This window comes from Netta rufina (assembly GCF_964035555.1).
Source record: "Netta rufina genome assembly, chromosome: 28".
In the NCBI taxonomy this organism is placed as follows: Eukaryota; Metazoa; Chordata; class Aves; order Anseriformes; family Anatidae; genus Netta; species Netta rufina.
In genome coordinates, this window is record NC_140152.1 from 1,266,668 (window position 1) to 1,283,402 (window position 16,735).

Sequence of the window (16,735 nt, forward strand, 5' to 3'; positions counted from 1 at the left end):
AAAACCACGGGCCGATGGTTTCTGGCCGAGTTTAGCACAAATGGACACGAAGCTAAAAGGCCACAACGAGGTCTTGGCTCTCCCAGGTTCTAACCACGGGAGGATTCCCAAATCCTGCGTGCAGGAATAAACCCGTGGCGGGGACGGGGTGTCCACACGCGGGTGCGCAGGAGCGGGGGGCTCCTACAGGGCACCCACGGGCACGCAGGGTGGGAGGGCACCCACCGGCTGTCAGCATGAGAGGATGGGAGAGTGCCCACGGAGACGAGTGGTGGGGGGACTCCCACTGCCCTCTGCGGACACGCGGGGACCCAGCTGAGCCCATGAGAACGGAGCCACTTCCTTGCACGGAGCCGTGGGGCCTCCTAAGACCCGCGAGGATCACGGGTGTGTGTGTGGGGAGGGGGGTCACGAAGTTTGCAGAGCTGCATCTGGACCGGGGAGGGGGACACACACGGGGACACAATGCGGCGGTGACAGCGGGTGTCCGAGATGGATGGCCCGAGGGGACGGGACGGGCACCGCCAGCTGCTGCCCAGATGCTTCCCCGTGGGGCACCCCTATTTTGGGGACCCCCCGAGGGGAGCGGAGCCAATGCCCCCCCCCCCCCCGGCACCGGAGGGAGCGGTGCGGGGGCCGTTGGGGGCCGCAGCCCCTCACCTCCCACCCCCCACCCCCGCTGCGGCTCTGCCCGGGCCCCGGCTGAATAATTAATGGTTCATCTGCGCACGGGGCGGCGAGAGGGGGGAATTGGAGTGGAAAGAGGAGAAAAGCAGCAATTGCCATTTCGAGGGGCCCGGCGTGTTTATCGATCCGCGATTTACTGCCTCGGACTAATACACCGGGTGGGCTCCTGAACACGGCGAACGGGCCCGGGTCCCCCCGGTTGGACCCCCCCAACCCCTCCGTTGTGTTTGTACAGGGGGGACGAGGCCGGCCCCTGCCAGGCTGCTCGCCGCGCGGTAGTCGCGGCCCTACGGCCCCTCCAGCAGCGGCGGGGTGGAAAAAAGCGAGCAGGATCGAACCGCGGCCCCAGGACGGCCGGGTTGGGGGGGATCGCCGACTCCCGGCGCGCCCCCTCCCTTATAAGCGCCTTTTCCGTGGGCGTGGGGCCGAGCCGCGGCCGCGCCGTCGAGGAACGGGGTCGGTGGCGGCCGTGGGGTCTCGCTCCCCCGGCGGCCTCCCCCGGCCTCGTTTCCCGGCGGGACAAAGGCAGCACGGGGAGCCCCGCGCACCCCGAGCCTCCGCCCGGCGTCCCGGAGTGCCCGTCGAGGGGCGAGAGCTATGGGGGGGAGGGAGAACGAAACGAAACCGGGCCCCAGCGGGGCGGCAGCGGGGCCGGGAGCCGGGAACAAAGCGGGGAGAGCCGCGGGGAGGCCGGGGTTGTGGGGAGGCCCGGGCTTGCATGGAGGCCCGGGGCTGAGTGGAGGCCCGGCCGGCGGATCCTCCGTGGGGCGGCCCGGTGGGGTGAGAGCCACGGCCTGGTCCAGTCGGGGTCGCCGGGGTTTAGCAGAGGCGAGTTCCTCGCGGGGTGCGTTGTATTTGATCGTCCTCGCAGAAAGCAGAGAATTAAACCCCCGTCCCTACGAAATTTGGATTTTCTATTTCCGGAAATATCGTCTCTTGGCGCAAAGCGCCGCTGGGACCCAGGGAAACGCGGCGTAAGGAATTAAAAACCATTTTAAGGAAAATAAATCTCCCCCGACAGCTCGGGGACGACCGGAGCGATGGAAGCGGGGGCAGAACCCGACTCCCCCGGCCTCCGCCGCACCGGGCCGGGCCGAGGGGGACAGAGCTCCCGCAGCCTCCCCGAGCCGGGGATTCATTCCCACCCTCACAACCACGGGTATTATTTCAAATTTTGGCGAGCCAGGAGGCAGCCACCCGCCGCTCAATTAGCCCGAACAACGGGGGCATTAAACGGCCGATCGCGGCAGTGTTTAAATCTTTATTTACCAGAACCTTGTAAAGCCAGGAACAATTTGCATTCTATTAACTGCTTTTCAATAGGGCATCGACTGGAACTAAAAGATGCCACTACCCTGCCCTAATTAAAGAGCAACTGAATTACACTAAATACATATGAACGCTGCTCTCCTCCATAAATAACGGCCGGCTCCTCGCCGTGCGCAGCCCCCAGCGGGCCGGACTCTGCCCGGTCGCCCCGGGAGCTGCGATCTCCGCAATTTTTCTCCCGGGTGGTGGCAGCCCCCGGCCACCCCCGCCTGGCCCCGCGGAGCCCTGGAGCGGTTCTGTCGGGGCCGGTGCGGAGGAGCGGGGATGCGGGAGGGTGGCGGGGGGGGCTCTGACACCTCCTCCAGCTCTCCTGCCCTTTCGTCCGCGCACCAACATCGTGACCCCTCCGAGCCCCCGCGCACAGAAAACGCATTTTTTGTGCATGTGTGTAATTTTTTTTTTCTTTTCTTCCCCCAGCAAACGCACGTCCCTCGGCCCAGCGCCGGGCTGAGGCCGAACGAGCCTCGCCGGCTGGGTTGGGCGCGGAGCCTCCGTGCGCTCCGCACCCGCGGTGCGTCCCCGGGGCAACCCTCGGTTCCCCCGGGCGATTCCCCTGCAGGCAGCGTTTGCGGTGCCCCGGGGAGCGGAGCGCAGCCCCGGGTGTCTCCCCCTGATTTTCACCATCCCCCTCCCCCGCAGCAGCACGGCTTCCCCGGTGCAAGCCCCCGGTAACGGAGGAGGGATTGGAGCCTGCCCGCAGCGCAGCCGGGGCTGCGGGGACCCAGCGGCGGTGCCAAGCGCGACGCGGCCCCACCGGTGGCTCTCCGGGGGGGGGGAAACGGGGCCGGGGGCAGCGGGTGGGACCGCACGGGAAACGACCCCCAGGGGAGAGGCAGCCCACCGAGGGACAGTGCCGTGAGCACCCGGCTCCTGCCGCCTCCGAGCTCCCGTTTCCCGCTGTCAGGAGCAGGCCCGGGGCGGGGGGGGTTGCATTAAGGAGAATTTCCATCCTTGTCTTCGTAAGGCTCGGTAACCCCCGACCCGGCCCCGACCCGGCTCCCCGCTACCCGGGGCGCTCCTGGGAAGGGTCCCCACGCGTGTCGGTCCCCTCGCACCCCCGCCGTGCCCTACCTGCGAGCCTGAGCGCCGACATCCTCTGAAATTCCGGCTCCTGCAACCATTTCCACATCCTCCGGAAAGTCTCCCGGCCCGACTTGAGCTTACTCCAGGGCTTGGGGTTCCGCAGCAGGTCCGAGAGGGTCCCTTGCGAGCGGCACAAGATCCTCTGCGCGAAGATCGCCTGCGGGATGCTGTAGCGCTTCAGCTCGGCCGTGATCCTCTGAGCCACCTCCTTGGTGTTGATCTCCTCCACCTGCCCGGAGGCTCCGGGCTGCGAGCCGGCGGCCGAGGCCTGGCGCTCCCGCTCGCCCAGGAGCGAGCCCCCGGGCTGGGCGTGCGGGTGGCCGTGCGGGTGCATCCCGTTGAGCGGGGGCATCATGGCCGAGCTGGGGGCCGCCAGCCCCCGCGCCAGGTGCTCCTCGCCCCGGGACAGCATCGCGGCGTGCGAGTCGAAGCCGTTGGGCGAGAGCATCTTCTCGTTGGGCAAGTGGCCGCCGGGGCCGTAGGGAGCCAGCGGCTGCTGGGCGTTGTGCAGGCTGCCCAGCCCGTTGGGGAGCGGCGAGAGGGGCTGCCCCATGGCCGGCATGTCCTTGGGGTAGTGGCTGTAGAGGTTGCCCATGGAGGCGAGGCTCCGCTCGTCGCGCATGAGGGTGAAGCTGCCGCTCACGTTGCCGGCGAGGCGCTGGTGCGGGTGGTGGTGATGGTGGTGGTGGTGCGGGTGGTGGAACTTCTCCGACACGGTGGAGATGGGCGGCAGGTGCTGCAGGGGGGTCAGCGTGGTGTAGGTGCTGCTCAGGCTCATGCCGGACGGCGACTCGCAGGACATGCTCATGGCGGGGTGCAGCGGGGCGGCCAGGCTGTGCTCGGCGCGGTAGTCGCCCCCCTCCAGGATGGAGGCCATGCCCGACACCATGGCGGGCCGGCCGTGCGGCACCAGGTTGCGGTGCGAGCCCTGCCGCCCGTGCGCCGGGCTCAGCAGCTCGGCGGGCTGCGAGTGCGGGACGCCGTGCAGGCTGCCCAGGTTCTCCATCGCCAGCTCCATGGTGGCCGCCGGGCTCTGCCGCTGTCCTCGCCCGCTCGCTCGCTGCCTTCCTCCCCCAGCCCCGCCGCCGCCGCCGCCGCCGCCTCCTCCTCCTCCTCCTCCTCCTCCTCCTCCTCCTCTTCCTCCTCCTCCTCCTCCTCCTCCACCGCCCCCCCCCTCCCCGCGCCTGCTGCCCGGATTAATTCAGACTCCGCGCTCCGGGGATCGATCTCCCTCGCCCCGCGCTCAGGCCGGCATGCCGCGCCGCCCCTGCCCGGCCTCGGGGCGCTGCCGGCTCTGCTCTGCGCTGCGCTGCGCGGGGGCTGCGCGGAGCGGAGCGGGGCGCGGGGCGTGCGCTCGGGGCGGCTGCGGCGCGCCTCGGCCGCCGGCTCCCGGCAGCCTCGCTCTGGGCCGCGGCGTGACGTCAGCGCCGCCCCGCCCCCCCGTTCCCCCCCCCAGCCCCCCCGCACCGAACCGAGCCGTGCCGCCCCCCCCATATCCCCCCCCCCGCCGCTTTCCCCGGTCCTTGGGAACGGAGGTGCCTGGCGCATGGGGCTGCGCACCCCTCCTGCCCTATAGTGACCCCCTCCCTGAAACTGACCCCCTCCTATAGTGACACCCCCCATAATGCCCCCCCCCTCCAGAGCTGACCCCCCCCAGGGGCTGACCCCCACCCCTCAGGGTGACCTCCCCCATCATCGGTGCTCCCCTCCCCCCCCGGGCACCCAGCGCACATCTGGCGGCGCTGCGCGGTGCCCCCCGCATACACCTGTGCCCCCGCACATCTGGCTGACCCCCCCCCACATCTGGCTGACACCCCCCCCCCCACGCGCACCTCTGGCTGTCCCCACCCTTGTGTGTGCTCCCAAAGGACCTGTGTCCAACGCCCCCCCTGCACCCCCTCTGCACCCCCCTGCTCCCCCCCGCACCTGCTGCGCCCCCAAGAGTTCCCCCCAAATTCTTTCTTTACCCAGGGCCTGGTTGACCCCCCCCCAGCCGCTTCCCCCCACGCCGTCTGCCCCAAACACTCCCCCTCTCTCGCACCTATGTCCCCACGCGTGTCCCCCCCACCTGCCCGCACCCACACTTGTGGCCCCCCTCCCCCCCTCCGGGTCCCGGGCAGCTTTTAGGGGATGGGGGGGGGGGTGTGGGGGCGCCTCCGCACGGGGAAGGCGACAGGGACGCGCGGGGGGAGGGCACACGGTGCTCTGCTGCAGGGGTGGGCAGGGAAGGGGAAAGGGGCAAAGGGAAGGAAGGGAAAGGGGATTAAGGGAGAGGAATAAGGGGAGAATAAGGGAAAGGGAGAGGGAAAAGGGAAAGGAGAAGGGAAAAAAGGGGATGTGGGATGGGAAGGGGAGGAGGATGGGAAGCAGGAAGGCAGGGACGGGGAGAGCCGGGTTTTAGGCCGTGGGCTGTCTCCTGGTGTCCACCCCAGGTTTGCCCCCCTCCAGGCGTGTTCCGGGGCCCCCCTCGGTGTCCCGCAGGGTCGGGCTCCTGCGGGGAGCAGGGCGCGGCGGCCGCCCCCAGAGCTCCCGGCCAGCGCCGGGGAAGCGGCTCCCGGTCCCCAGGCCCCGGCGTGCCCCTTGCCGAAGCTTTACTGAGTCACACGAAAACACAAAATCCGCAGCTTCCCCTGACGCCTTCCCCGCGTGGGCCCCGGCCGGGCTCCGCCCCTGGTTAGAGCCCGGTTAAGGGGGCTCCAGGCGGCCCCGGCGGCCGAGGGGCTTCTGGGGGGCTCTGGGGGCTCCCAAATGGGAACATCCCATCCCATCCCATCCCATCCCATCCCATCCCATCCCATCCCATCCCATCCCATCCCATCCCATCCCATCCCACCCCATCCCATCCCATCCCATCCCATCCCATCCCATCCCATCCCATCCCTCTCCAAACAGAAGGGGAACGCCCGTCAATTTCCTCTCTGAATTTGGGGCTGCGGGTAGGAGCTCCAATCCCTCGTTCCCCTCTCTCCCGAGCACAAGGACCAGTGTCGCACCCGGCCGTCCCCCGCGCCCCTCAGACATCTCTTTAGTGCCGAATTCCACAAGATTCCCAATTTCATAAAATAAAGCCCCGTCAGTTCCTAGGATGCGGGCGCAGAGCAGTCACCGGCGGAGCGGGGGCCGAGCCGGGGGTGTGGCCCCGCTTTAACGCGGCCCGGCCTGCCGGAGCCGGGCTGGGCCAGGCCGGGCTGGGATTTGGGAAAAATTCACCGCTCCCCCCCTCCCCCCCCGGGGTCATTGCTTCCAGCCTCGCTCTCAGCTCCCCTCTTTCCCTCCCTCCCCCCCCCCGAGGCTCGAAACGTGCCTGGGCAGCGGGACCAGCAGCGTCCCGGGGGGCGGTGCGGCTCCGGGGGGGGGGGCATGCAAAGCCCCCAGGACCCAAGGGAGGCCTCGGGGGGGTCGGGGGGAGAGTGGAGGGGAAGGGGGAGGAGGGAGTTCCAGGCAGGTAACGGGACACGGAGCCGGGCAGCGCTGCGCTGGGGGGTCCGGAGCTGGGCAGGGCCAAGATCAAGGGATTGGGGGGGCGTTAAGGGGGGGCTAAGGGGGAGTGAGGTGGGGGGCGCAGGGAGGAGGAGGGGGGAGAACGAGCAAGGGCTGAAGCAGCCGCGTCTGAAACGGTTTCATCGAGTGTAATAATGGCGATAGCGCATCGATCGGCCCATCGACCGCCCATCGATAGATCCCAGCCTGCAGCTGCCCAGCGCGCCCTCCGTCCCGCGCAGCGGCCCCGGGCCGGGCTGACGGTGGGGGACGGTGACACGGCCCCCCCCTTACCCCACAACCCCCCCTCCCCAGCCCCAACCGGGCCCGGAGCAGCGGGCCCCCGGGGCAGGCGCTGGACTCTGCCCTCCGCCGAGCTTTGCACCAAGCAAACAACAAAAAAGAGAGAGACTTTTTAGTAATTAGTGCGACATAATTGAGTAATGCGGTAGCTCCGCGCACCCCCCCTTTACCCCCTCCACCTCCCACCTCCCCCCGGCTCTTCCCCGATCGATGCAATATCATTAGGCGAGCGGCACGGAGCCGTGCGGGGCCGGGGGAGCGGGGAGGCGGCGGCACAGCCCGGGGCCGGGCCGTGGGCCCGAGCCGCTGCTGGCACGGGTGAACCCCGCCGGGCTTTTCCTCCCTCTCCGCCTTCCCGAGCAGGGCTCGGAGCGCCCCGAGGCCGCGGGGATGGCCGGGGGCAGAGTCCCGTCCCCGCGCAGGGTCCCGTCCCCGCACCGCTCTGCCCGCCGTCGCTGCGCGCCCCAACGCGGAGCCTGCTCGGAGGCGGCCGGGGCCCTCTCCCCTTCTTTCCATTCGCCAGCTGGATGCTATTGATCCCTTCCCTCGCCTCCTCTTTCTTCCTGAGCTCCCTCTCTCTATTTAATTCCCATCCCTCCGCTCCTCCGAAGCCGCCCGGGCAGCTCTCCGAGAGGAGCCGGGCAGTGCCGGCACCCCGAGGCGCGGAGCCGGGGGCGGTAAGTGCGGAGGGGGAGCTGGGGCCCTCACCCGGCCCCCCCCCCGCAACCCCGCGGCCTTGGGGGCAAGGGGGACGGGGCAGAGCACCCGAAGGGACCGCCGACTGGGACGAGAGGGGAGAGAGGCGCAGTGCGGGGGGAGCAAATAACCACCCCACCCCCTCAAAAAAAAAAAAAAAAAAAAAAGCAACAATTAATCCTGGCAGCGCTCAGCCCTCTCAGCACCCCCCGGCCGCCCGTCGCTGCCCCCCGGGGGGAACGGGGTGCTCGGGGCTGCCCGCACCGGGCTCGCGGCCGCTCCCCCGGGATCGCCCCCGGGGCGCTCCGAGCAGCTCGGGCAGGGGGCAGCGGCCCCGGGAGCGGTGGGGAAGGTGCGTAGAGGGCAGGGGGGGCACTGCTGCCCCCTCCCCGCTTCTACCCTTGCCTTCCGGGTCCGCGCTGCTGCACTCCAGCCGTTTGGTTTTGCGCTCAAATCTCTCTGTATTTCCGCCCCCCCCCCCCCCCCCGCTCCCCCACACACACTTAGGAAGAGCTCGAAAACCCAAGCGCCACGGCCAGAAATACATCCAGAGGAGTGGGACGCGCACCTGCGGGCAGGGGTTGTGGCAGCCGGCGGACAGGTACAGCCCAGGGGCTAAAGCATTTGGTTTTGCCAGGCACGGAACGGGAGCGAGCGGCAACGTGGCTCCCGCGCAGCCCCGCGCATCCCGCCATGGCACTTCCCTATAGGAAATCAAGTTCCTTAAAGTTCTTTAAGGCTTCAAAATAACAGCACCATCGCCTGGCAGGTGAATTATTTAGTGCCTATAGATTCCTTGCAAACCCTTTCATTTCGGTTCCAAATCTTTCCCAGCCCAGCCTTTGCCTATGGATGTCTCGATTTTACAACAATCAAGCGGGAGGCAAAGAGCGTGGCAATTTCTGCTAATCGATTTTCCATACAATGGGCCCCAGATGATGTTTTAAAATGTGAGAAACTAAAATGTGTTGGTTTAAATAAGACTTTTGCAATCAATAGCTTTTAAAAAAAGAGACTTTGATACCGGTTCTTGAAGGGGATTCAAACGCTTTCACTTCCAAAACAAAACAATGCAGGAAAAGCCAGCGACGCCGGAACAAAAAAGTTCCACCTGGATTTGGGGTTGTTCAAGCGGGATATGGGAAAAACCCGCTCCGGGGGGCGCAGCGTCAGGACCGAGGCCCCGTCCCGCGGGGGTCCCGCCGCGGCCCCCCCCCCCGCCCCCGCCGCGCTCCCCGGCTCCGCACAGCCCCGGCGGGGGCAGCCACGCTCCTGCCATCCCCCAGATCCCTCCCGACCTTTTCGGGTACGATTTTTCCTTCCCCGATTTCACGGCGTCTCCCTGCGCCTTGAGCTCGGCTTTCTGGCGTTTCGGGGAGGAATTCGGCAGCGGGGCCGGCGGGGGGGCTCCAGCCCTTTTCTCCACAACAATTTTCTGGGCCCCAAACACCCGTCCCCCCGGGCCGCCCCCCATTGCCCGTTTGCACCTTCGGCGTTTTCCTTTTTCTTTTATTTTTTTTTCTCTTTGAGAAAATTTTAGCTACGAGCTCAGGCCCTTTCCCCGCTGCTCGCGGCTTCTTTTCCTTTCCTTTTTGCGGGATGTAGAAATATTTTATCCCCCCACCCTCTGCGAATAATTTCCTCCATCTCCGTAAAAAACACACCGGGTGAATTTAGAGAGAGGGACAGGCCGGGGGGGGCCGTCGGAAGGTGCCCCCCGCCCGCTATTTTGCCGTTCGTCTTCCCCCGGGGTCGGTGGGGAAGGAGGAAAAACCGCAGCAAGGAGGGGAAATAAATCTGCAGGGGGGTGGGGGCCGAGCCGGCCCCTCCTGGGGCTCGCCGCCCACTTTTCTCGTTTGCCCCAAACTTTGATACCCCCCAAAACTCGGCGGCCGGCAGCGCCGGGGCCGCGGCGGCGGCGGGGAGCGGGCGGGGGGCCTCGGGCCCATCCAATTTCACGCCGGGGAGGCGGTTTGGGGACCCGCGGCCGCTCTTTTCGATGTCACCCCCGGAGTTTTTCCCCGCCGAGCTCCGGCGCGGCGCGGCTTGGGGCCGGGGTCGCACTCCCCGGGGCCGCACACCCACCGGCGGCCACTACCCGGCCTCCTTCCCTGCACCCCCCCGCCGTGCCCCCAGCGCCGGGGAAGGCAGAGGGGACCTCCGGGAGCCTCTTCCACCAGCGATTTGTTTTCAAAAGTTCACAGCGGACCAGCCCTGAACTTTACACCCTGGCAGCAGCACGGCCCCGCCGGGGCTTTTTTGGGAAAGGCAGTGAAAACCACTCGGATTTCGCCAAGACCCGAGGTGGGATATTCCCCCCCCCCCCCCCTTTTTTTTTTTAATTTAAATTTTATTTTTTTCCCTCCCTCCTGCCCCCTCTTCCGCCTTTCCCACGCTCAGACTCGGCCGTCCCGGAGCCCGGGCGGGATTTAGAAGCTTAGAAGAGGGAAGTGCAGCGAGTTTGTGGGTGCTCTGCGGGGCGCGTGAGTCTGGGAACCCCCCTCGGGCTGCCCCCAGCTCTGCCCTCTCCTCTCCGGGTCCGGGCATCCCATTTTGCCATTTCTCTCCTTGTGCAATGTGGGATCCCCAAACACGAATGTCTGAGCATTCTTGGGGAAAAAAGAAAAAAATAAGAAAATAGGAAAAAAAAAAAGTTAAAAACCACCAAACGGCGACTTTTAGTGGGGCAGGGCCGAGCATATAGGGCGATGTCCGGTAAAACCTTTCTTTTAACAACGCGCGTTAAAACGCCCGGTGCCATCGGCAGAGCCCGGTGCCTGGCACCCACGGGTGTTCCCCAAAAGCTGCAGGTGCCCCCCCCAAGCCCCGGAACGTCGTGGGCGGCTTTGGGGTGCCCCAGCACGGGGTCCCGGGGCTGCGGGAGAGCGCCCGGTACCGGCGCGGTGGAAAACGCCCGTGCGGAGGCGAACCGGGAGCTGTCCTCCGCTCCTCAGCACGGCTCTGCCCAGTGTTGTGCGCCGAAATCAGGCATTCAATGCACTTATTTTGTACATAATATCTATATTATACATACTGTGTATATACAAGGTACATATTCGCATGGAGATTGTATTTATTTTATCCATATGCGAGTGTATTTATCCGCGTTTCACGGTTCTGAATATTTTCGGCATTTTTTTTTTTTCCTGTTGCAGCACGACTCGTTTTCCCAGCTCGGGAACCATCTCTGCTTTTCCAAAAAGAGGCGATCCTATTTTTGGAGACTTTTCTCCCCAAGCCCCAGGGCAGAGGGGCGGGCACGGCCGGGCCCCTGCGGTGCCTTTTGCTCCGGCTCGGTCGCACCGGAGCGGCCCGGGGAGGGGGTGCGGGGCGGGGGGCACTGTCCCCCTCGCTGGTCCCTGGGGTTCTGTCCCCGCAACAGGTGCCTCTGTTCCCCGGGGATGTGCCCCGCCGCCGGGCATGGCCCGGGGTGGGCAGCAGTGGGGTCAGGAGACAGGCGGGGATGGGATGGGGAAGGATGAGGACATGAGGTAGGGACATGGAGACATGAGACAGGGATGGGGACACGATGCAGGGACATGAGGCTGGGATGGGGACAAGGCTCGGATGAACACGAGTAATGAGCACGATGCAGGGACAAGGGACAGACAGGGAGCAGTACGAGGTGAGGATGGGTACCAGACAGGGCTGGGGGAAGAGGAAAAATGGGAATGAGTCAGGAACAGGATGGGATGGGTGAAAGGTGGGGATGGGACAGAAGCAGGGATGGGGACAAGGGTGAGGCAGGGATGAGGACAATGGAAAAAGGGGGAATGAGGCATGGATGGGGACAAGCAGAGGTAGGATAGAGGGAAAAAAAGGAAAATGAGGCAGGGATGGGGACAGGCAGGGTTGGGTACAGGGCAAAAGAGGAAATGAGGAAGGGATGGGGACAGGGAAAAAAGGGAAATGAAGCAGGGATGGGGACAGGCAGGGTTGGGGATGAGGGAAAATAGGGAGTGAGGCAGGAACAAGGGACGAAGCAGGGATGTGGACAGGTAGGGACCTGCCACCCCCAGTCAGACCAGAGCTGTTTCCACTGGGCCCAGTGGGGCTGGGCACCAGGTCCCTGTTGGATGGGTGCCCAGGCCTGCTCCACACCAACCCTAGGTCACGGAGTGCTTTTCACTAAAATAACCCAAGGCAGCTCACAGCCGCATGCAGCTATCACACACGTGCACACACACATGCTTAGAGCTCCAGCTGGCCATAATCGATACCCAGCTCACAGCCTTGTCCATGGGAAACATGCATCCTCTCCCCCCAAACCCACACCCCCAAGTCCCCCCCTGCCCTGGGCACAAAGCCACCCCGATGGCAGGTGGCGCCCCGAGAGCGAGCCCGGCTGGGGCGTGGAGTGGTGGCACCCCTCTCCCCGTGCCCTCCTCTCTCCTGCAGCAGTAATTGCTGCTGTATTTATCCAAACTAGGAGGGGGTGGCAGAGAAAGACTTCGAAGAGTAATTTTCCGGGAATTCTCCTCGGTGTAATTGTCTTGATAATAAATCCAGACACTTAGCCTGTGTATGAATTGCTTTTTACCATTTTCATTTATTATTGAACACAGTGGGGAGAAGGGGAAACGCAACAGGGCTCTTTCTTGTGAGAGAGAAGGGGCGAAGGGGCTGAGGAGACAATTTCTCTGCAGATCCGGGAAACCTGGATGTGCTCATCATCTTGCTCTCTTTCTCTCTCTTTTTTTTTTCTTTTCTTTTTTTTTTTCTTCCCTTAATACATAACCCATTTCCCCACCACCTACTTTTTTTTTTTTTTTCTTTTTTTTTTGGGGGGGGGTATTGAAAACTAATTAAATAACCCGTTAGCTAACACGTTAAATTAAGATCCACTCTTGGATTTAATGATGTCTACGGAAGAATTGACAGAAATGTGAAGACAGACTGTCAATAGATTCCTTCCCCTGGTTACACTGTATAAATGTGATTAAAACAGATCTCAGAGAAGGGCATCCCGACATGGTGCCCACATGGGGATGGAGCTGCTGGGGCACCCGTGGGTCTCTGGGGACAAACATCTGAAATGGCTGCTGAGTGGTGAGCTGCTGGCATGGCAAGGACACGGGGCTCCTCCCCTGGGTGGCCGGGTGGGTTGGGGATGAGAAACCGCCCCGAGACATGGCTGGGGCAGGAGCAGGACCCTGGGGAGGGGCTGCCTGTCTGCGGCTGAGGAAACATCCCCTGGCCAGAGCTCCCAGGCAGCTCCATGAATGTGCCGTGACAGCACTGAACAAGCCCAGCCAAGAGGGCTGCTTCGTCCCTGGCCTTGCAGCAGCCCAGGGCAGCCCCATGCAGTGCGGATGGATGTGAAGATGAGCCCTCGCTTTGTTCTCGCTCCAGCAATACAAACAGTGGCTGGCACGGTGAGCATACACCCATTGCTTTCTGCTTAAGCTCTCAGGTAAAGGTTACCTTAGCATCCAGGCTGAAAAAATCAATGGCTGATACAGCATGAGACTCAGAAAGACAACATACATCTATCACTTAGGGATTCGATGGGCTTAGAATAGTCTTGTCAACAAATGATTGTTTAAACAGAATATCTCAACTGTTTATGGCACCCTTAATCCATACATCTAACTACCACTGTAACATGTCATGAGCATGGATTGCTCTGTAGAAACCTCTGTTGTTAGGTCCAGGGCTGCAGAACGCTTAAGCACATGCTTAAGTCTCTTAGACTTCAAATTAATCATGTACTTAAGTGTTTTGCTTGACTAGGCCCAGCCTAAGAACAGGGAAATACCTGTCATTACATTAATGGATGAAGTTTTTGTTTCCTGCCCTTCATTTATGTAGGGTTAAAAGGGCTAAATGCACACGTTTGCTCCAGACACCGCATTTTCTGGCCAGTTTATCCAGCTGGTGCACAAACAGAACGGGTGTCAACTGGATGTGGCGGGGGTTTTGTAGGTCTGCTTTCTCCACCAGGTTCTGGGGTCCTTGCTGTGGCATTTCAGGAGGACTTTGGGCCAGTGGGGCCGATGTTGGTGGGTGAGGAGCCCCAGAAGTTAAACAATGCAGGGGGAAGGAGCAGGGGAGCAGAGGAGCAGGTGGAGAAAGATGAAGAAAGATGCAGAAGAGACTGAAGAGCAAAAAGAGGTTGGAAAAGCTGCAATGAGCCAGAGCACCAGCCATGATGTCCATGGAGACCTGAGCAGGGAAAGCGAGGGAGGATGGGAATAGAACCGTGGGCTTTCTATTCCCCCCCTCACTCCCTCCCCCAAATAACCACAGCTTCAAAGGGAATTTGAAAGGAGGCGTTCAGGTGTTTGGTGGCTTGCAAGAATTCCTGCCTCAAACAACACCTCAGCCCAGAGGATGCCAAGCCCCTGAGGGGAGGCAGATGCACCGTGCCCCTGAAGTCATCCCACGGCACTGATCCTGCACCCTCCTTCTGCTCAACCTGCAGAAAGGAGTGAGAAGCCTCCAAGGAGATTTGGTTCATAGACAAGAAATGACTGCCGAAGACAGGGGCTTCTGCAAACACAGGACCTGCAGAACACAAACTAGAGTGGTGAAGAAGAGAGAGTGAAAGAAATAAAAGAGCATTAAACGACGTATCAATATTTCTCCTCAAAATGTAGAATGCATTTTCTTTTCTGAAAAATTAATAACCTCACTTTGTCAATTGACTCTCTCCCACCTCCCCTCCCTCCTGCTCGCCTCCACCTCCTCTTTCTCCCTCTCATCGTCTGCGGAAGATGTTCAATGGAAAACAAGTGGAGAATAAAACAGCCAGATAATCCCCTGCAATTCCAGACTCGAGATTTTTAACAGTCATGAAGGGTTCATCTCCCCAACATGTGACCTCGGCGGGATCTGCAAAGAAGGGGAACCCTCCCCGCTTGCTCTTTGCATCTCAGTGCCGGCTGCATGCCGGCTCCTGGCGCCGGTTCAGTGATGCATCTTCATTCAGCCAAACACCCCGGCACATTACGCTCAAGCAAATCAAAGTGCACGGCTTGAATTCCCCAGGACCGTGTCCCCACACAACCCCGGGGCAGTGTGAAGGAGAGATCAAGTCACTGTCAGAAGGCCAAAAGGGTTTGTGGATGCAGCCTGCATGCTGCAGCGGGACAAGCCAGGTGTCTGCCAAGCGCCCAGGTGCACGGGGTGCTGAAGCTGATGCTTGCGTCTATTCTCCACCTTAAAGCCAAGCAGATATTTAAATGATACATGCATTTAGGGGTCTTGCTGGAGGGGAATGGGGCAAGATGCCACACCCCTTCTTTTCTCTTAAGACTATGGCCCAAGCCCAAACCAGGCAGCAGGTGCCTGAGCCCAGGCAGATCCTGATGGCCACAAGTGACAGGACAGCGGTGTGCACTCAGGGACATGAGCATGCACCCTTGCCTGTCAGTGCTTTTGTGTCTGCTTAACTTCAGGGGGAACAAAACACCCTCAGAGCCCGGCACGTGCTTAGGAGGGGAGGGTGGCCACAGTTATGCCCATCGTGGGGATACCACTGCCACCTGAGGACTGGGGACACCTGCTCCCCATCACGCTGGCTCTGGAAGGCAGAGCTACTCCCAGTCCATGGCAGCTGGTGGGGGAAGGATCTGCCCCATCAGGACCGCCATGGCTCGGGATCAAAAAGGCAGGTTTCTGTGGCAGCAAAGAACAGGAATATTTTCCCGAGATGCTGCTCAGATCTCAGCAGTGGACAGGGCCAGCGGATAGCTTGTCAAATATTGAGCAGGCATGTCAATGTTGCAAGCTCTAAGTGAAAGCAAAAAATCAGTTAATGGTCTTCCTGAGCCGTCCTCTTGGCGTGGGGAGTTCTCGCAGAACCTGGGGCAGACGGCTTGCAAGGGGTTGATGCACTGCTTAGTAAAGTGATCATTCAGCAGCCATTAACATGCAGATAAAACAAAATATCAGAAAAAAAAATCCCAGTGGGAAGAGAGCAGTGCTGCCCCAATTCGAGGAAGTGTTGCTAATCATCAGAGCCCATAAGTATGTTCTTCAATCCCCCAGAAATTTGGAGAAGAGTTTTGGGAGCTGGCAGGAAATGGGTTCCTCATTCTGTGAGAAGTTGTGTGGATTTTAATTTCTTCCCCCTCCTCAATTAGGGAAAAAGTGAAAAATTGAAAAATTGAAAAAAAATAAAAATAAAAAAAAAATGCAGACATTGTCAATCAAAGCAGGTGGTTTTGACAAGCTTTAAAATAGTAGCTAAATTTCAGCTTGGGCAGTTTTTCAAATCTCCTTTTAGTGTAAATTAATCGTGATTTTAAAACAAACAAACAAAAAAAACACATTACACAGGGATGGAAGAGGAAATGATTCTTTTGGAAAACGTTGAAATGGGGCAATTTGATGACTCCCACTCTTTTCATATGTCCAATGAAATGCTTGAAAAGGGAGATTTAATGAAACAGCTGGCTCTTTGGGGAAAAAGATAAGTTTTGATGAAGTGGCATTTTTCAAATTTTCTAAACTTTTGGAGTAGTCATGATCTGTGCTGGATGGGGAAGGGCTTCATATGTTCCCAGAATGAGGGCAATGCAGCAGCAGGGCCAGTACCAAAAGGGCTCTTGTGCTGCCGTGCCTTTCCTTGAAGGGGTCTGAGTCTACCTTCCTCTGTGCAAAAAGTGAAATATTAGTGTAGCAGGGGAAAATTTTAAAAGGTGATTGCAGAGAAGAAAATCATGGCAGAAGGCTGAGGATGGCTCTTATGGCAAAGGACTGGTCTCATTTATAGGACTGAAATTCAGCCCTGTCTGGGTGCCTGGATGTAAAGCCAGAGAGAGAGCTTGTAACTGCACCTGTCTTGGGCTGAGTTGCCTCCATCTCAGCTCTTCTACTTGAGATGAAACCACTGGCATTTTTTTCTTTACAATAAGGTAATAACATACCTTTCAAATAATATAATAATATAATATTCAAATATTATGTATCTTTCAAATAAGATAATAATATGTACATTCCGTGATGATTCCTCCTTGGCTGAAGGAGGCAAGGTTAGGTGAGGTGCCCTCAGCCTGCTTGCCATGGCTGGAAGCATGGCCGCTGGGGTCCTTGTCAATGTCAGTGAGCCTCCCTTGGCCCAGACAAAATGCATGGATGTAGGGCACTGACATTTCAGCCTCAGAGTCCTGGAGTTGTGTGTTGAACCCACAAAGAGGTAATATGGAGAGCC

The 16,735-nt window shown here is 60.9% G+C and overlaps 1 protein-coding gene across 1 annotated transcript in view; it reads right to left on the bottom strand.

Annotated features, from left to right (window-relative positions):
• The window catches only part of ONECUT3 (one cut homeobox 3), a gene marked incomplete at both ends in the record, with an annotated part of 20,553 nt that extends 16,436 nt beyond the window's left edge, over positions 1-4,117 (bottom strand). The window contains one exon of the mRNA XM_084302454.1: positions 3,088-4,117. Within this exon, the coding sequence (XP_084158580.1) occupies positions 3,088-4,117 (1,030 nt within the window). The remainder of the gene's footprint in view (positions 1-3,087) is intronic.
• Positions 4,118-16,735: the final 12,618 nt, after the last annotated feature.